We start from the raw sequence: 20,847 nt of genomic DNA on the forward strand, positions 1-20,847 counted from the left end.
TCTCTGAGGTGCTTAGATAATGTCAGTCAGCAGCATGTAGTGAGTGTGTAGAAGATAAGGAACTTCCCTCTGCAGTGTTGAACAACTGTGATCCCATGTGCAGACCTGGTATCATGTCACAACAAAGAATGCAAACAACTGGTGAGAAATCCTCTTTGAATGCAAAAAATATGTTTTTAACAACATAAAATCTTCTCTTCTCACTGACATCTCCAGTGATAGCAACCATACGCTCATGGATATCCGGCTTGGTTTGCATCCTCTGAAATGTGTTAGTTACCCTCTGCATCCACCAGGACTCTGTCAGTCTGGCTACACACTAACTGCTGTTAGCTGTGTGCACTGGGTCGACTGTGAGGCTCTCACTGCTCTTTTCCTGCCTTACCCTTCATGGAAGGGCACGACGTTACCTCCCTTACATTTTTATTCTAATTCTAATTCAGGTGTCTAATTTCCTTTTGTGGCTTCTGTGTTGATGTTTTCTTTGACAGCATTACTACAAAGCTGGAGAGGGCTTTGGAGAAGGTGGCACCCCTGCTGAGAGAGACCTTTGTGGACTTTGCACCTTTTCTGTCACGCACCCTGCTGGGCAGTCATGGACAGGAGCTGCTCATTGAAGGTACAGATGTTGTATAGTGCATTTTATTGCCCAAGCTGTGTGTGGAGTCCTGTCCCCACCACCCTACAATTGTATGTATTCCACTGGCTGCCCCATTGATGGATGCATATGCAGTAGTAGGTGTTGACAGGAGAGTCACTATTTTGCACACAAGCTGGCGGTCTGTCACAGTCTGATTAAATCTGCTTTCCCTTTCATTCATCTTGTGATGTCTTCTGTGTTTTGTTTTCTTCATGATTCACTCCTCATATTGAAGATTATTCCTAAATGTAGAATTTTTAAACATCAGTGTTTCACAGTCACAACAAATGTCATGTTGAAATTAATCTTGAATTAAATGGTGGCCTTTGCCTCATACCAGTAATATTTTTAGCTCTCAATACTAAGATCACATCTCACCCTGTTGCTTGGTGTTAGAAGGGGATTTTTGTCTTTTTTGGTCAAATGTTTTTTAAAATTTCAGAATGAACTTATGGGAAGTGATTTTTGCTGTTGGAGGGAAATCTGAAAGCTTAAGCTGTATTTACATTGGAAGCACAGTGACCTATTTTTCTGTTTTGTGCCATTAAGAACCCAGGAGATTTGTCCAATCCAAATCCACTTACATAGAAAGTAAAATGAAGTATAGATGCTTACAGAGGCCTTGTTAAATTTTATGTAATGTCTCAGGTATAATGCAGTAATGGTTTGTTGATATTAAAGTGATATAGCACTGCAATTAAAACTTGGAATCATGGATGTTTCAGCACAGGCTTGGTGCTCTCTGTTACAATAAAACTACCTTCAAGATTAATGTCTTTACCATAGTCTCATAATTTTATTTTAAACACCGTTACAGCAGTCACGTTACATATATTTAAGTGCTGGTCTGACTGGCTCGGTTATGCACAGTGTTTGCAGAAGTGTGTGATCCTTCTGCTGCCCTCCACTCTGGGCTCTAGTCTTATTTCCTGGTTACTGTGTGAAGGCTCCCAGTGCCTTCCTTGGGCCCCAGGTTGGCAGTCTCTCACAGTGCTACTTGTGCCTAACCTCAGGGACTGTCTGCCTGCATGTGTGTGCACTGCCACTCTATTCCCAGTGCTTGTTTTGGCCTGCATTCACAAGAACACACACGTGTGTGTGACTGTGAGTGTCTCTGCAGACGTTTGTCTGTGTGTGCGCACTGCAGAATATGTGTGTGGCCTCCAGTCTCTTGACTTGCAGTTTGCACAAAGTGAAATGATATCTCTGACTTTTCTCACTGCCAAAGTCCTTTCATTTAACTGTAAGCTAAACCGATATTAGTTTCAGAAGTCAATGCAGAGAATGACAGCAGGCTCCCGTGACTTTATTAAAGCCGCTTCCTGGAAGACGTTGTCTGACACATGTCCACTTTACTGAGCATTGTTTATTTGTATAGTGTTTACACTGCCAGTTACCTTTAAATGGCAAAATTATTTAATTGCTGCCAATATTATAGTGTTTTAAATAATAATAAATAATAAATATCAAATATTATATTTAGTTTAGCTTAGCTTATTTTTGTTATTAAGCAGCTAGATCTGAAATTTAAAGATTTTTTTTTTTAATCAGGCTTTGTTACTGGTATTAAAATTAATCAACCAAGCAGGGCCTTATTTATTTGATAGTGTATAAACAATCCTGTAATACGGCCATTAAAAGGACATTTAAAGTATTACCGACTGTTTTTTTTAAATGTTTCCATTCCAGCCAGTAAAGTTCCACAAACAGGCTGTTTTTCCTCCATATGTCATGCATATGCCATACATACACTCACTGGCCACTTCAGAATGTACATTCTGCCTTTACAAAGATGATAATGTTCAGTTTTGATTGACACTGTTAGAGAGGTATTAATTTAACTACTGTTTTTTTTAAATTGAGGTTGTAGTTTGCAGTGGTGTTGAACTGGACTGCATTATATTGACAGTTTCTAATATTTTGGCCACCCCATTTACATACATGAGAGGACCAGAATATTAGAAACACCTGTCAACATAATGCACTCCAGTACAACAATACCACCCACTACGACCTCAGTAATAAACATAAAGTAGAATTATTACCTTTCTGACAGTGTCAACAAAAACTGAAAAATTATAAGCTTCGTAAAAGCAGAATTGTGTTGTATTGGATTGTATTACATTGTACAGGTGTACCTAATGAAGTGGCTGGTGAGTGTACATATGTAAATAGCCATGTGGGTATGCCATGCACATATGACTAAGGCTACTCACTCAAGCTCAGGGGAAAGGAATGAAAAATCAGGTAGCATAGCCTTGACAAGTGTGAATATGTCTGTTACCCTTTCACTCAAAGTCTGTCAGCAGACTGACCAAGCTGACAAACCAGAGCTGAGCTGAGAGTGTAACCCCACAAACAACGTGGTAAATAGACAGCTTGGGCCCCAGTGCTCTTCACCAGACATGTTTAACCCTGTCTGGGTCTGTGAAAGGTGCACCCTGACATGGATTAGAGCAGGTTTATCAGACAAAACAAACGCAAAGATTTACCACATGCAATTTAAATCTTTAACTTTATCGAGCCACTCAGGTCTGTTCTAGTTGCAGTGTGTGGGTCCAAATGGTTGAGCACATTTTGCTGTTCCTCTCTCTCTTTCTCCTTTTCTTTCTGGCCCTTCCCAGGCTCACAGTTGAAATACTGTGCTGTAGTGCAAAGGCGCTCCATTTACCAGTAATTACCAGCCATCCATCACTCCTTAGATTGCCCGGGGTCGAGCCCCCCTGTGCCCTGTGTGCCCCTTTGCCTCACCCTATTCCTTCAACCCCCCTGCAGACATGTGGTCACTGCAGCAATTATGTTGAGTGCACCCTAAGCTTTACACTTGGAGTTGCCGGGTAAGGACTGTGTGTGAACACTGCTGCTGTTGTGATGCCTGCCGCCTGCTTCTTGCTGTCCCCTGAGTGGCCCAGGCTGACGGCACATTGCCCCACAATGCCACATTCACCCGTGCCTTAACCCTGCCCTGCTTACAGGAAAGGACTGGCAGGCCGTGTTTAAATAGAATGCATTTAGTTTGTCTACCAGCACAAGGCCAGGGTCAGTTGGCCACCTGACTCCCGTGTCAGACTGGACTGACTTATGGCTCAGCATGTCACAGCTATAACAAGAGGTCAGCCGTGGCACTCTGTGTACAAGAGAAGGGTCACATCCTCTCAGAGTATTTACCATACGCTCCCTCGGACAGTCTCCGCTCATGAATAGAGATGGATGTAGAATCAGCAACCAAAAGATCCATCCATGCAGTGTTGAGAATATTTAGCATTCTGCGTTATATTGTATAGTACTTACACAAGCAAAACTATGTCCATTGAATGTTAATATCAAGTTATGATATTAACTTATATATTTTGTTGTTGTCAAGCATTAGTCTGTGTATTAAAAGACCTGTCAAACATTTTAAGAGTCATTGCAGGTTTCTGTCTTGTGTTTTGAATTTTGGTGGTCGGGCTACAGTTTTGTTTACTGTACATTTGGACAACAGATTGTGCCTTTAATTTAAATATGACATTTTTAATTGAATTGAATAGAGAAATTTTAGCTTTATGGCTAATTTCAATAGGGCATATGCCATTAAGTTATACAGCATGGACTCTGTTTTCCCCTCTAAAAGGTGTTGTTAGGCAGATGTCTTCCAGCATACTGTCATGTCACTCCCTGAGAGTTTCAATGTATCCCTATAGATAAAGAATATTTTGTTCTATCCTCTGATTGACACCCCGCAATCCATGAAACAATGGCAGATGTGTGGCACAGAGTTCTACTCCTGCCAGCATTATAATGAGTCCTAGAGAGTTGCATTCTTTCCTTTACTAATGACTGCATCTTTAATGGTTCTCGCCAAGTGCCACAGAAGGAGCTGGAGGTGCAGAATACGAGACCAGTTGCAGCCATTGTTTCTGCAAATGAGCTTTTCACACCTGCCCTTGTTTCATTAGAGAATTGTCTGCTTCTGCGGCTCACCGTCTACAGAATGGAGATGAGGGAAGAAGCTGTGAATGTCTGTGTTCACTTCTGTGAGTGTGTGTGCATGTGTGAAGGTAGATGTGTGTGTGTGCGTGTGTGCGTGTGTGTGTGTGTGTGTGTGTGTGTGCATACATGTGTGTATGTGGAGGGGCTGTTAGCATGTACATGTGTGCATCTGTTCGTTTTACAGTTTTATGATGGGCAAATTGGAAGTACAATTTAGGAGGGTTACAAACTGATTCTGCCTAAAATTTACCTTCTGCCAAAACCATCAACTTCATCATCAACATCAACAAACTTCTATACTGTATGTCAGAAATTTAAATCAGAATATTTATTTTTCAAGTATTATCTTGTACTGCCACATAAATTATAAAATAACTACTTATTATTATACCCATAGCTCTGTGTTGAATACTTATGTAATAACCTTTATGGTTAATGTCTAATCCTGTCTCTACAGGTCTAGTGTGTATGAAGTCAAGCACCTCAGTGGTGGAGCTCGTCATGCTGCTTTGTTCTCAGGTGAGCTTTTTTCTTTCTCCTTCTCTTCACAATCCACTTTCCCAGCCTCTCTTTGTCTTTTTCTCCAGGCCCCATCCTTTCTTCTTTTCCCTTTGTAATATGCCTTTCTCTACTATGGTTCTCTTAATAACATATTTTCTGTCAACAGTATGTGGAGATGTGTTAGGAGCTGGTTTCAACTCTCATTTAATATACATTGCACAATCTGGCAAATTGAACATGGTCAGTGCAATAGGCCATTTCACTCACCTCTATAACTCTTTAAAATATATGTAATTTATACATTTATGGTTAATGCTTGGTTAAATGGAGTTAAGGGCACTCTCTTATACCAGAAAACAAGTTATTTAATCTCTGCTGAAGTTTTGCTTATCAGTGTATTTTTTTTGTAAAATGTTCCATAAGCGAATTGTCCAAACTGATGACGACATACAGAAACATACAGCTCTCTGTGAATCCAGTGACTTTCTCACTACACCCCAGAGCTTTAATCCTGAGCCCTCCTTTAGAGAACGAGCCCCACCTCATGCAACGCTGCTAGTGACTGATCACCTCCAAGCTGACCCTCTGAATCTCTTGTTAAGCCCTTGTTTTAGAGAAGGTCAAAGCCCCGATGTAGCAGTTAGAGCAGGAGATATTTAACATACCTTCTGTCAGCCCATCAGTCTTGTGTCGGGAGCCCATAAGGAAGCCATTACTTGGTGCCTCTTTGTGGATCCAGACTGCAGGGCCAGAGCCTTGAGGAGGTGGATTGCCACTATGTGTGCTCCGTGGTATCCGCAGTCCAAAGCCCTCTTCAGCAGGGAGCTCAGCCTCTGTTATATGGAGGCCATTATTCAGGGGCTTTCCTCCAAAACATGTACATAAACAGGGCAGCCAGCACTGAGTTATTGTTGCTCTTTTGAAGGATTCTGACTGGCTCCTTTTTGCGCTGCTTTTCTGTCTGTAGAGTATCTGTGAGAAGTTGCTTTTTCCAGCTCTAGGATTTATTGCAGATGAGAACTTCAGCATGCTGTTAAGGGTCTGAGTCCACCCCCCTTTACACAGATAGCATTTCTGCGGTTCCAGAGGTTCTTGCCATTAGGGGCTCTAGGGATGAAACCCAGGCTGAGATATCGATCAGACAGTGAGGCCTTGAAACTGGACCATATAGCTTGGTGTCCTTCTGCAACCTTTCAAAAAGAGATGAGCCATTGCTTTGTATCCTAATACTGCACCATCATTAATGATCCAGTTATGTTGCCAGCTAATATGATTTAACATTCATACTGTAATAATGGATAATTGTTATCAGTGTCTTCTATATTACTTCTTTCAGGTGACAAAGCAGATATATGCAGAGCTGTTTTACCATGAGCAAATCTGGACTCATAATAAATGGCTTTGGTATCACATACTGTATCTCAAGTGCTTTCAAAAAGGACAAAGTCAGATGCAGGTTGAGGTTTGGCTGACATCACTATAAAATGCCAACTTCAACATATCTCTCACATATTTCAGCATTAATGTTTTAAGACAGCAAGGAGGGCACTTAGCTGACCTTTAGTCCCTCTCTGTTTTGTGACCTGTCAGTTTTATGAATGAATAAGTGCTAATGATCTGCCTTTTCTTATTTATGCATACTAATCACAGCAATCATTGCGTGGCTGGCCACGGCTGCAGACACTGTGTGTCTCTCCTCAGCCTGGGCAGCTGAATGAAAAGGTCAAGCAGCTCTGTTTCTTGTAACAGCTTAAACATACAGGGGGGATCTAGAGTGGAGCCACAGAGATTTAGTGATGGAAGGCCTCCAGATGTGGAGAGTATAACAGAGCAAAGCAGAGCAGATAAAAGCAAAGGCTCCCACACACTGACAGGTTGGATTGAAACACCACAAATACTTAGTGCCCTGCTGAATTTCAGCAAGATGAAAGTGGGAGGAGAGAAAATCTTCTCAAGGCCAGAAAGCTGTTCTCTGGGATGGGAGTTGTGGGATTTTAGATCCACAAAAAGGTGGTGGGGTTTTCATTCATAGATGAATGGTAGCATTGCCCCAAGTGAACCTACAGCATCATCATTGACTGTCCACCATTTCCCAGTGTTGCATGTTGTGTCAAATAATTCACCAGCTCTAGCCGCTTTTAGCGAATTGTTTGGTTTTACACACAAATTCACTGTATTGTTTATTGTATTGCTACAGTTTTCAGCAAAAAAGCTCAGGTAAACAAACTGTATAAAACCTGTCTAACACCAAACACATTGATAGCAAGCAGCTTGTGAAGTTATTTTTCTCAGGAGTTTGTGGAAACTAAACCCACAATAAAAATTGAGTTACTATTGGACTTACAAGGTTGCCTGAAACATGACTAAGAGAATGAGAGAATTAAGAATGAATGAGAGAATTACAACAACAATATAGGACGACAATAAGTCAATGCTGTTTTTCAGTTTGTTGTTGAGCTCTTCTGCCCCCAAAAGGGCAGAAGAACTCAACTAATGCAGCTTTAAATCCCAGTTTTTCATATCCAAGATACTAAACAAACTTCCAATGGCCAGAGGTGCTGCACTGTGATCATGAGCTGCATTTATATCAAGGATCACTTCTCTTTTTTAAGCAGCTGCACATCAGGCCTAATTCCCTTCAAATGGGCAGCAGAAGACTTTTTAAAATCTCTGCAATAAAAGGCAGCCTCCTCTGGGAGCTCTGTTCTCCAGTAAAAAAAGAAAAAGAGAGCCTCTGTAGTGCTATCTCAGCTGTCAACAAGTATACCTCAGACAAGATAGCAAATTTGACTAGTTCATGCTATACCTCCTCTGACCTGCTGCCATTTTGCTGGCAATGCCCAAGTGTCACATCTGCCTTGATTTCCGTATTTATTTTTGTCACGTGAGCATGGTGCAAGTGGAACCTCAAAAGACGGGCTCTACATGATCCCTGTCCAAATCAAGAACAGCATATTCCAGGCAGATACTGTAGCAGAGGAAGGGGGTCACGGGGAACATTTGGAGACCAGATGCTCAGCAGTTTGTCAAGACCATCTCCCTGATTTAACGCATTGTAGGGTCAGACTGTGTACTCTTGCGTGAACCAGTATGTTTCAGGCACAACAACTGTGTACAAAAACACAGACCCATACATAATAATGTCAGTGTCAGTTATTCTGGTACTATACACAACAAATGCTGCTTACCTTGTCCAGACATTGACACAGAACAACCAGTGTGTAGCACTGTTTTGCATGTATGACTACAGATTATATATGTCCATTTATTCTTTCTGTTGGATATCATATTAATTATTGCAAATTTTAAATGGATAGTCACGTTCAAAGGCTCCTTATATATATATATATATATATATATATATATATATATATATATATATGAATAGCCTTGAGTTCCATAGAGAATAGTAGACCTCTGGAAAGAAAACCTTTTCCCTTTCATTTTCCTCTGTTTTCCCTCTTCTTTTGAACTGTGGCCTTTTCTGTTTTCTCTTCCATTTGCACCTCAGTGAGGGTACAGGAGAGCTGAATTTCCCACAGTGAAAGGCGCGCTCTCAAACTGCTTTTTAATCATTTCCAGAGCATGTTGTGAGACAGCAAGCGCTGGCACTCTGGCCCAGTGCTCGGATCCCTTCCAGGCGTATGCTGCGGGGCTCGGTGAGGCTGTTCAGTAATCTGTCACTGTAAGGGACAGGGGAAATGGCTGTATTTAAGTAAGAGGATACAGTTTCATCCCACAATTACATCTCTCCGGTGTTTACAGATCTTTTCACAGAGGAAGAAAGGATGGTCACACATGCTGTGCAGGATTTCAGCTTTTTATAGCCATCACTTTTTTCTCAAAGGATATATGAACTAAAAGCTTTCTTTACCTACTTGAATTACAAGCTATGTAATGTAATCTAAATTACAGTTGAAATATGTAATTTGGATGTTGATTCTTGTGTGTGAGTCATGCATTTCTGAAAGATCCTGTTGCATATTGGATCAAAAGGGCATTTTGATACTCATACTCTTTAAAAAAAATACTCTTTTGGTGTCCATTGCAAAGCTGTTTGAGAAAGTGCTTTTTTTCATTATTGTGTTAGCTTTTAGCTTTACTGCCTCTGATTTGATTGGGGGAAAACTGGCCATACTGACAAGATTTCTTCTTAAACCACATCTAATATTGATTATAACGATGTAATTACTTTGTGTTTTTCTTCACAACTTTTAACAACCCATTTACAGCCCAAAAATGAAACAAAAACCACAACTTCTGTAAGTAACACATCACAAATTCTTAAATTTCAGGAATGGCAGAACTCCATTCAGAAGAACGCTGGCCTGGCCTTCATTGAGCTAATCAACGAAGGACGGTAATGTCTCCATTTACTGTAATGCTTAAGGTTAAATCACCCAGCTAAGCATTAGTTTATTCATCCTTCTGTTATCAGTATGCATTGGTCCAAGGTTGTTGGACCAAGTAGCAAGGCATATATTAGCTCTAAACCTCTTGTTGTCTGCTCTGTAGGGGTAATGGTAAATAAGACTGTGGTGACTGGATGAAGTAAGAATATCAACACTAGAGTGCGGTCACCCTCTCATGTTGTCTGTCTTCTTATCTCTCTGTCTGTTTTACTGTACATCCCAGTGTTTGTGTTTCTCTTTCTGTCTGTCTCCCTCCCTCTTCCTCTTGGTTCTGGGTGTGGCCAGACTCAGGGTTTTCCGCAGAGTAGATCAAGGGCGGCTTAGCCTCCTTGCCCATCTGCTGACCCATCTGGCCAGGCCTTCTCTATGCCTGGGTACTTGCTGCAGCCCAACCAGGCTTCTCTGAGTCCCCTGCTGGCCCTGGAACAAAGAGCTTCACTCAGTAGGGCCACACGGCGCTGTCCAGGGTGCTGCTGACAGATACATAATTTCCCAGTCTTACTCAAGTCTCGGCACACCTGCTCTGCTTAACTCGATAGATCTAGAGGAAGCTAGAGTCTGGTAAATCTGTTTGCCTTACAAGGCGTGGCTGACAAACTCGTTGTATCTGCTGTATGTGCAACAACACATACAGCAGGTAGTTGTGTACTGTTTCATGGTGCAGCTGTTTGAATGCAAAGCCGCTATCAAACACACCAAAAATGCCCTGATTAAAGCTCTGAAATTACTGAAAGTAAACTGATCACTTTACTTCATTATTACCACTGCTCCTCTCTAGCATGACTGTAGCTGTAAGCCACCATCCATGTGAAAGAACTGCCTCAGGTTTCCATGTTGATTCAGCATATACAAATACATGCACTATTATGTTCTACATACAGCTCTGTTAAGACAGTGTCATTAAGCTTTAAAAGTCAAAGCTACAGGGATCACAATGTTGACCCCTGACTAATGTTAAGATAAATACAAAATATATGGTGCTTTGAGGCACTCAACATACAATGGTTGGAAATACAATCTGACAATAACATGTTCAACATTTCCAAAGACCAGTTTTACAACCAGTTTTCTGTTACATATGATTGGAGATTCCCAGTCTCCAAACTGTTTGTGTGTTTATTTTTTCATTTACTGTACTATAATATATACAAGAAATGCAGCTCAAAGTGCTTTACAACAAAGAAAATTACATGCACCGAGTGCTTCACATGAAAGACATAGAATGAACATAAAAACAGGGATATAATGCCATAATTAATGGAAAATAAGATGGAAAATAAAACCCTCTTGATAATAGTAGTTAAAATAAAGATAAAAATAGAATACATAGAATGCAAAACATAAGATGGAAAGTAAAACCCACTAAATAATAATAATAAAAATAAAGTTAAAAAATAGAATACATAGAAAGCATACCTATCTATGAAATATTAATGCAAAAGCGTGGTAGAGAGTGTGTTTATATTATATATCTCCAAATATCATTCATCAACTTTCTTTCTCATCTATTCTTGGTTTCAAAACAAAGCTTGGCGTTGTCAGCCTTGTCTTTGAACAGTGAACATCTGTCTATAAATGAGTGCTTGTCAACAGTTAAAGAGGCAATAGTAGCTAATGAATGCAGCCTCTGGATTACTGCCTCTCCTTGGGACAGGAGGGAAATTACAATCTGTATCAAGCACTGGAGAGGAACAGGGGATACTTTAATTAAAGCAAAGCTAGCCTAATGGTGTGTAAAATGGCATGTAATCTACACACAATAGCCAGGGTGTTTTAAATTATTAAAGATACTGGAATTTAAATATGAATGTGGGTGAAGACCATGGAACCTCCAGAGTCAACCATGTGAGAAGTTGTTCACGGCCCGACTTGTCAGTAATACAGGCACTGGGTTGGTGTTCTGGTCAGTGGGAAGGGATGCTCAGTCAATCAGGAGTATGCCAGACAGGCTTCAGTGCTCTAATGACACTCCATTCCCTCCTTAATGCTATAGAGGGATCTGTCACTGACCTGCAGCCGTGCAACACAGACAAATGATGCTGTTTACTGGTTTACTCTTTTAACAAGCAGAATTTTGCACGATCCTGACAAGCTATATTTGCCTTAACCCTTCTCCTTCCTTATGAGTGTCATTACAACAGATTTTAGCTAATAAAAATTATATATTTCCTAATGAATGATGAATATATGTATATGGAAATGCAAAGTCTGCTGCATTTGAACTTTCTCTGCAATGTTAAAGGTTGCTCTGCCATGCCATGAAGGACCACATAGTTCGGGTTGCCAACGAGGCTGAGTTCATCCTGAACAGACAGCGAGCAGAGGACGTCCACAAACACGCAGAGTTTGAGGTATAAACTGTGCTGTCCTTTCTTGCATCTGAAATAAAATGCTAAAGTTGGGTACAGAGTCAAAAGAGAGTATAATAAACAGTGATTAGCACTATTGCAGATCACTGGTTCTCCAAATTGAAATGTTACCATCTTCTGTAAAAAACAGAATATTTTGTCAATCTTCTAATGAACTCTAAACAAATCCTATTAGTATAAAAAAGCCATTTAAATATATATTCTCAGTAATCATGTCCCTCTGTGTCCTCCTGAGGATTAACTCCTCACCCTTACAATTCCTATAAAATAATTTAATTACTGGTAGCAAACAGAAATGCAAGTAATATTAATTTAGGATTTTGATGTGAGCTTTTGCCAACCAACTCGGGGATAACCTCTTGAGTCAAACCACTATTATTTCAGACATGAAAGGTAAAGCTATATTAATTTTCTTGCAGTGATGAGTATTTAGCTTTTATTTTCCACTAATGATTGTCTGTATAGAAAATATAAAAAGAAACATGGCATAGGATATATATGTGTGTGTGTGTGTGTGTGTGTGTGTGTGTGTGTGTGACACACAGACACCACCTCTGTTAGCAGCTTGTACATGTGAGGAGTGATGAGTTTCTTATCTGGGAAAAGCAGCCATCCTCAAACAGCTGCTTGATATACAGTTCTTGAGGATCCTTGACCTGCTAGATAAACTGGAAGAGACGGCTAGATATGCAATGTCAGGAGAAGGGGGAAGTGTACCTGGCCCCATCCATTCTGTCTGCCAACTCCAGACAGCTACACTTTTCATCTGAGTCTGACGTTACTTTATTACCCACTCTCCAAGATTGAAGATTCAGGACGCAGATAAGACATTTTTACAATTAAGTTGGTGTCAGAGCGAAGCGTCATATGCTTTAAAGTGATAAATAACGTTTGATATTTGTCACAGCATCACGTGGTAATGTGAGGTGACAAGCAGAGATTGAGTTATCTGCCTTATGAAGAATATGTTGAAGTATAGTATCTGACAGAATTCAAATTTGAAGCAGGAAATTCAATTAATTTCCAGCTTCTGTTAACAAATTCGATTTTGAATATTAGCAAGAGTTCCCCCAGGGTGGCATAGTAAGACAATCTTGTTTTAGCAGCAAATATAGAGTCAGATGTGCTCCTCTAGATTACTTTTAGGAACACTTAGAGAGTTGGATTGAATTCTGGATATTGATTTAAAACCAATATTGCCATTTTTCACATATTTTTAAATTGATTATTTTAACTTTATCATCTGACACTTACATATCAAACATCATTTGGACTATTGTATCATCAATATTTTTAATGTTTATTTCATTTTTGCAAGTTACAGAAAGCAGTGTGTTCCTATGGTACTTTTTGTTGTAGAAAATGACTTCATATTTACATTTTACACCATTCCTTTACCAGGGGACAATAACAAATTCCTTTATATAATGGCAGTGTAGCTTTGTTAACCTTGACAGACTATATTCTTTGTGGATCTATTAGACTATTTTCCCTTCTTCTCTAATAGCGCCATCCATGGCTACCTAGCAGGGAGCCTCATCTGTCCGCAGTTAGGGAATGGACTGCCTTCATGTGCTCGCCATGATTTACTACACTCCTCCAAGGGAGCAGAAATATATCTCTCAGCTGTCCACTAATATCTTTATGCACTCAAGTGTGTTGAATGAAGCCATAACATTCTTCAGTGTGACAAATGCTCCATTAGAGGGTATATATTATTCTGGCTTTATTCAAGTAAAACATTCTCTAATGCTATTAGTACAATGTCACACATCACTTTTGGCAGTGGATACTGTACCGAAAGCCATAAATATACAATGAGGTTCACACTATGTTTTTCTTTTTTTCCTTTTTTAAATCTCAAATTAGTCCAACTGTGCCCAATATGCTGCTGACAGAAAAGAAGAAGAGAAGATGTGTGACCACCTGATCAGTGCTGCTAAACACAGAGACCATGTGACAGCCAACCAGTTAAAGCAGAAAATCGTCAACATCCTCACCAACAAGCATGGTGCCTGGGGGACACTGGCCCAGAGGTAAGCTGTCACACTTGAACAAGTTCACCTTCAGACCAACATTGGCCATGTTAAGTCTTTATGAACCATAAAGAACATGAACATGAACCATAGCTGCTCAACGTTAAGTCCAACCTAGAGAACAAAAGTTACCTGTTCACAAAACTCTGCAGTGATGGGATTGGACCACCAGTTAATTTTCCCAGTATCCGATAGGGTCAGCGATCGGGTCAGCAAACGCAATTACAGTGTGGAGTGGCTTAATCCCCTGGGGACAGCTGATTGGCCACTCGTCCGACAGACTGGGGTAGAAGAAGGGGAAGAAGGGGGTTGGGGTGTTTCTGCACTGTTGTCCAGGCATTCATTGACTGTCTCCGTAACACAGCCCAGCACCTGGTGGTAGTTGCAGACTTCCCCATGGGCCCTGTTAAAATAACCGCCGGCTCTCCTGCTCTGCCTCCCACCTCTCGCCTGCATCCACATGTTCCCACAGATACAGAGTGGAGTGGCAGGATCAAGAGCTAGTTATATTAGACAAATAGAGGTGTTACAACATACTGTTTGTATTTTGTACAAAGAGCTGATAATTATCTTTTGTTACAGATGTAACAGCGTACATGCAATTGTTATAAAGACAGAACTGGGGAGCTTCAGTTGCTGCTTGCAGGTGACGCTGTAGTGGGGTTTATTTTAGACTCATTATTGTCTGTAAAAAAAAATCAACATCACTGGATGCAGATCAGATGTAGAAATGTACAGTAAAATATGAAAATGTTCACCCAAACATTAATCCAAATACTTCTGTTAATTGTGCTGTGAGCTGCATTCTGCAAGACCTTGAGAGAAAGTCTGCCATTTTTACATTTCATTTACTTTACATATCCCACCACTGCTGATTTGCCAAAACAAATGTTGCCTCTTTGCTAACAGTAGCTTTGGTTTTGTTATTACATTTTGAAAATACAATGCAGATGTTCAACCATGTTCACTGAAATTGGGTTTGTTTCATATCTTAAACCACATTTACTGTTGTCAAGAAAATTATTTTAGCTGATATAATTACTTTTTACGGCTATATTTTCCACTCAAAACAGCAGATGTCATTAGCAGTTACATTTGGTTTCTTTTTTCATGGATTCATAGAAGATTATGCACTGTGGCATGTGTCTATTTTCTTCATGATATAGGATGTATGTATATAGGCATTGTTCACTGCCACAGTTTTTAAGTTTCTTAGAGGCCATTCATTTTTTTTGAATAATTTCAGAACTACTACAGAGAAACTGTACATGTACAAAAATTGTGTTTAGTATTATAGATATTGTCAAATGAAAAAATATTTTGGCCGTGACTGAAAAGGTTACAGTATTCAAGTACGGATTTTCATAAAACTGACTACCCGTGACAAAATCTATTGGATTGAATTCTGGGCTCTTGTTCAAATATTTATGGAGCCCCTCTCAGAGGCATACCATTTGCATTGAAACAAAAGGTTATTGAGCATGGGTGCATTGTAAATGATACTGCAAAACTTCCAACAAATTCAAATTTAATGGTAACCTGCTGGTGAAGAAAAATGATGCAATATGCTCAGAAGCTCAAGGCAGTGTTGCAGTTCAGCAGCTTAGTCTTATTCAATGCTACATTAACTTTCCCATTTATGCTGCTCTTGTAAAATATAAAGCCCTCAAGCATTTTGAGGTGGCTGTCTGTTATGTCTGTATGTGTGTGTATGTGTGTGTGTGTGTGTGAGAGAGAGAGAGAGAGAGAGAGAGAGAGAGAGAGAGAGAGAGAGAGGAGAGAGGGAGAGGGAGAGAAAGAGACTTTAGTTGTTAATATTTGTTTTCACCCTCATGCACTGAAATTGCTTTGCCTTTTACTCCTAAGTTTTGCCTGGAGACATGCCAAAGGACATTTATCATTTGTGTAGAATATATTATAAACAAAATTATTCTAAGGCAGGCAGGAGACAGAAACTAGTATAACTTATATGTTTATATTTCTTCTTTTACCAGTAACTCATTAGATTGATATAACCACCTGGCCTGATATTAGCATCTGTTTTTTTGTTAATTACAGACTTCTGCAGATTATCTACATTTCCGAAGGCTACTCTATTTTGAGCTGTTGTTCTCTTTGTGGCAAACAGTGTAAGAAATTGTGTTGCAGCACATATGACAGCCGACGACAATGAAATAATCTGTGTGAGGCTTGAAAACAGCTGCTCTGCAGTCATGTGATCTGAGTGAAGAATAAGCAGATCAGACCCTATGGTGCCCTGTTAGATCATACTATATGCTTGCTTGATGATGAATGTCCCCCTGTATAGAGTCAGCATAGGAAAATCAATATTCTTCAAATTGAAACAGTATAGAGTTATATTGATCCGCCGTGCTAAATCAAAATGAGTAGGCTTTGATACATCTCTCCAAGACAGCTCCCTGCCCAGTAATGACACACTATCAATTTTAGCTTTACACTGATAAATCAAGTTGAAAATTGGATGTCAGAGTTTTTTCCAGGGAGAGAGTGATTTTCCCTGCCCTCTGGTCCCCTCTGCTGTTGACCTCTGAACCCTGCCAGTGGATTATAAAGTTCAGGCTCATCTAAAGTGAAAGTAGATGTCAAGGCGAGGCTGATGAATTCATTGAAGAATAATCTCCATCACTTTTGCAGCATAGGACTACCTTACAGTGACAATACTATAAAGTCTCTCTTATTCTGCAGTTCTCTCACACTGCTAAAGAGTAAATTAAGCAGCAACTGTTTATTTCTCACACATCAAAAATCTGTAACTCACAAAAATGTAACACACAGTTAGAATTACACTGACAGGTAAACATGCCAAGTCATTGTTTTTTAAGTGCATTTTTATTGCATTATTAAAAGCATCCTTTTAATGTTTTTGCATCACAGAAACTTTTATACTGTATACAAATAATATAATTTTATTGATGTTTGCATCATTTACACCTTGTGCAGATGATATAGCCTTACACAGACACCCAGGCACACCTACATACTACTGACACATAAACTTAAATATTCACAATTTGAGCTTCACTGAACCTCTTATGTGTCATTCTCTACCATTCATTCACCTGCACTCCGCAGGTACTAATTGTTTCAACACAACCACCCTAACAGAAATGTAAAAGGGGCTGAAGGAGACAAACCTCCCTTTGTTCCCATGTGGGCGCCCGTGTCCACATCAGCAGCGTCAGTGACAGCTGACAGAGGAGCCTCCGCTGGCCCCCACAGCAGACCTTAACCTTACCTGACTAGTCTATTGATTGTCAACATTTCTTCTGTATAATTACTTTTTTTGTAGCAGAGAAGAGAAAGGAAAATGGCGGCATATATTGATCTGTGGCAAGGCAGTAACACAGCCGTTTCCCTTGACTAACTGTGAGTTTCATCTCTCACACTTGATGAATGGTAACAATCTGCCTGTGGATAATAACTTTGTGATGGAATGAACCTTTTTACTCATGATGTACCCAGACTATTTGGTCTTGCCTGAAAGGGTTATCAATTCTAATATAAGTCTACTAGCACAAGGGGGGGCACCTTTAGAGGGCCTTACAGCCTCAGAGGGTTAGAGGTCTGCTGACCCCTCTGGGACAGAAAAGAAGGTCTCTGGTTGAGCCTGACAGTATAAAGAAAAATCAACCTCACAATATAATAGATATAATTCAAAAATATTATTCTTTTTGACATCCAGTGTAGCAAAATGTGTATCTTCTTCTTCGCATTCTGTGTAAATTCTTGTGATTAATGTAATGTATTCTCTTAAAGACTTCCTTTTGTGTAAAACTAGCAAGAATATAGGAGAATTAGGTAATCCTAGAAATCAAATGAATGTATGAATGAAAGCCCATTTTTTGCTATGGATTGCATGCAGACTTTAGAGGTTTCTATTCTGTCCTCTCCACCAAAGCTTTTTTTTTGTTCTGAACCAGTCCTCTGCAGTACCATCTTTCATTTTTCAGTCTACTATCTAGAGAGGGTTAAAAAATGCAGCTCCTTTTAAAACAGCTTGCAAGTGATAATGTTTTTTATTCTTCATTTAATTAGATCTTATTTAAATCATGATGCTCCTTTGTTCTTACAAGCTGATATTCTCTCTGCTTGCATTTGTTCTTGACCTACACCAGGCTCTATTCCCTTATTATTCTCTTAACCTTGCACACTGTGCTAATTATCTCTGGAAAGAGGCCCATTCACACAATCATCAATTTCATCGGGTGTTGAAATTGAGCTGGGCATCGTCTGACTGTGCCCCATTTCTGATGAAAGATGGAGCTCCACAAAGCTGGCGATCCAGGGGAGTTCACCTACAGTACAGTACAGCTCCTCATCCCTCGTCTGATCGCGTATGTCTGTCTTCATTACACCAGATGACCTAGAATTAATCTTGTTGCTGCTGTGTTGTTTCCCTTTCGTCTTTGTCCAATACCCATTCCTCAGTGTATCTATTCTTTATCTACAAAAGAAAAGTAATATCCAATAACTACAAGCATTTGGATCTAAGCTTGGTATCCTCACGCCTGCAACAGTGTTGAGTGTATTGATGATAAGAAATGGCGAAATTAAAGAGATGAAAGTGCTGTGTACCATTTGCAGCCCTCTGTGATAATCTGAACATGATGTTGGCCATACAGTCACTTAACAATTGGCATTCAACAGACGCATGATCAAACTCGATTTGTTTTTATAGAGGAAATTACTGTGATTTTTTTTCTTAGTTTATAGGTTACTTTGAAAGCAGTGGGCTGAGAAATGCTCATCACCATATGGCTGCCATTCACCACTTTTTGATGCACAATGTCTTTTTCTGGCATTTTATTTTTAATCTAGAAGCAGTATGTTAAGGAATGTGGTGTAAAAATGCTTACCAAAAATAATGCACTGGTTGATAGACAATGTTTTAGCATTTTCTTGCTTTGGTTTTTAGTGTCTGCTGGCTGCCTGATGGTTTTCATAATGTGTGGAATCCCTGTCATTACAGATGCACATATGTGGTTTGTCATTTTAACGGGATCAAAGGACTGGTTCAATTAAGTAATGTTATTTGGTCAATTGAGAGGTTGTTTCTTATATTCTGTACTGAATATGAATTTCCTCAATAATTCTCTTTGGGCAGGTACATGTTAGGTAGGTTACCAATGTACTATGTGTTTTGTTTATTTTATTTTCTAATTTTTTAATTTTTTTTTAATGTTTTTAAAAAGTTTTTTTCTTTTACTTTTAGAGGCTGCGACATTGTATCTCAGACTAATTCCTCAAGGACTTTGTAACTCGTAGTCAGAGCCTGTTAGGACAACTGAAAATGAAAGAAAAGACCACTTGTCCTCAGAGTTACACTAAAAACTGGCGTGTGTTCAGTGTCCCAGTGTGTGTGTGTGTGTGTGTGATAGAAACCAGTCACTATGCCTTTGAATAGAATTGTCACTGATTACTGGCATTTATTATAATTACCCCCTACTCGTCACCAATGGACGCTTTTAAAAGGAGTATAATGGTGTTTTATTGAATCAGCATGTCCCTGTCCTTCCTCCCGACCGCCTCATACAAATCTCCTCTGAGCACAAATAGAATAAAAAGGAAATCTTTAACCATGAGATCCTCATCTGTCTGCAATCTAGCCCTGTACATGTTTTAGTGAGCCATTCTGGTTTAAGTGACTTGAAAAACATGAAGATAATTATTGCTTTTGACAATAGAACAGTGTAATTGCTTGCATTTCAATGATTTTATCTTAATCGTATGGGATTTTATTTTATTTGCAAATATGACACTACAAGGCAATTGCGTGAATTTGAGTGAGTATGGAGCTCTAGCTGATAAGTAGCTGATCTGTAACTTACTGTATTGTTTTTGGTTGCTTCTCATTTATGTGGCCTGAGCCTTGCTGATTAGACACAATTCAGGCCTTGAACAAGCACCTTTAACAGCCTAGGTTTTTCCTTGCACTGGCTCACGTTTACCCTTTTAGTCCAACACAAATTATCAGACAAAATAAGTAAAAACAAAATAGGGTCTCTGCTGCCCTAATATAACAGTAGTAGCATAAGAATATATCACCCTCTAATCCAGTATGAGCCCTTGTTAGCTGACAAAAGTATCTCTCTTTTCTAGGATGATTTTATAGTTTCCTAAAAAACTGTTATCAATCCTTTTATTTTTATTTCCCTCTCCATCTCATTTAGAATTATGCCTGTCAGCTTTCCTATTCCTTTTACAAACAAAACAATCCCTGTAGACTGGGGTGTTAGATCTGGCTACTCAAAAACCACAACACTGTCTCCTTGAGGAAAGGTGTGCATTAAATACCTATTTGAGAGAGAAGAGAATAGACGATAGTCCTCTTACACATTTATCCTACTGCACTTAGCAAGTCTGAAAGCATCCATAAATAATGGTGCTCCTGTTTCCTGTAGGTTATCAGTGCTGGAAAATTAGCTTTTAAAATGCGGTTTGAAATCCATTTGGGTGATTGATGGGTGACAGGACTAATACATTTTGCCAGTTTCTTGAAGGCCAGCTCACAGCCATTCTTTATGGTTGTCATGAAGCCAGACACATTTGATGTGGAAAGTAAGGGGGTCTCGAGCCAACTCTGCTTAATAAAGAATACTATTGGATGGACAGTTTGTTGTTATACAGACAATACAAGCAACTATCTACTTTCTATGAATGATTCTGAAACAATAATTGTGTTTTATATGCAGTCTTGCACAATTTAGGGATCAGACTCAGTTGTTTGCTTTTGCAATATATTAAATGACACAGTTGTGTGCTTGTCAAGTACAATTTTACTATATGGTTTTGAGTCCTACTGATTGATTTTGACAAAATATTAAACTTCTTGATTATTCCTTATTTCCCACCATGCTTTTAAGACATGGGTGTGCTGTTTGGTGGTTCTGTTCCAT

At 39.5% G+C, this 20,847-nt stretch overlaps 1 protein-coding gene across 10 annotated transcripts in view; it reads left to right on the top strand.

Moving 5' to 3' along the window:
• Positions 1–20,847, top strand: part of nbeab (neurobeachin b) — a 198,556-nt gene that overhangs the window by 102,503 nt on the left and 75,206 nt on the right. For all 10 annotated transcript variants that reach the window (XM_044201438.1, XM_044201426.1, XM_044201427.1 and 7 more), the window contains 5 exons: positions 492–619; positions 5,070–5,131; positions 9,409–9,473; positions 11,768–11,876; positions 13,764–13,930. In XM_044201438.1, coding sequence (XP_044057373.1) covers positions 492–619; positions 5,070–5,131; positions 9,409–9,473; positions 11,768–11,876; positions 13,764–13,930 — 531 coding nt within the window. The remainder of the gene's footprint in view (positions 1–491; positions 620–5,069; positions 5,132–9,408; positions 9,474–11,767; positions 11,877–13,763; positions 13,931–20,847) is intronic.

Source organism: Siniperca chuatsi, linkage group LG7 (genome assembly GCF_020085105.1).
Source record: "Siniperca chuatsi isolate FFG_IHB_CAS linkage group LG7, ASM2008510v1, whole genome shotgun sequence".
NCBI classification, from domain to species: Eukaryota; Metazoa; Chordata; class Actinopteri; order Centrarchiformes; family Sinipercidae; genus Siniperca; species Siniperca chuatsi.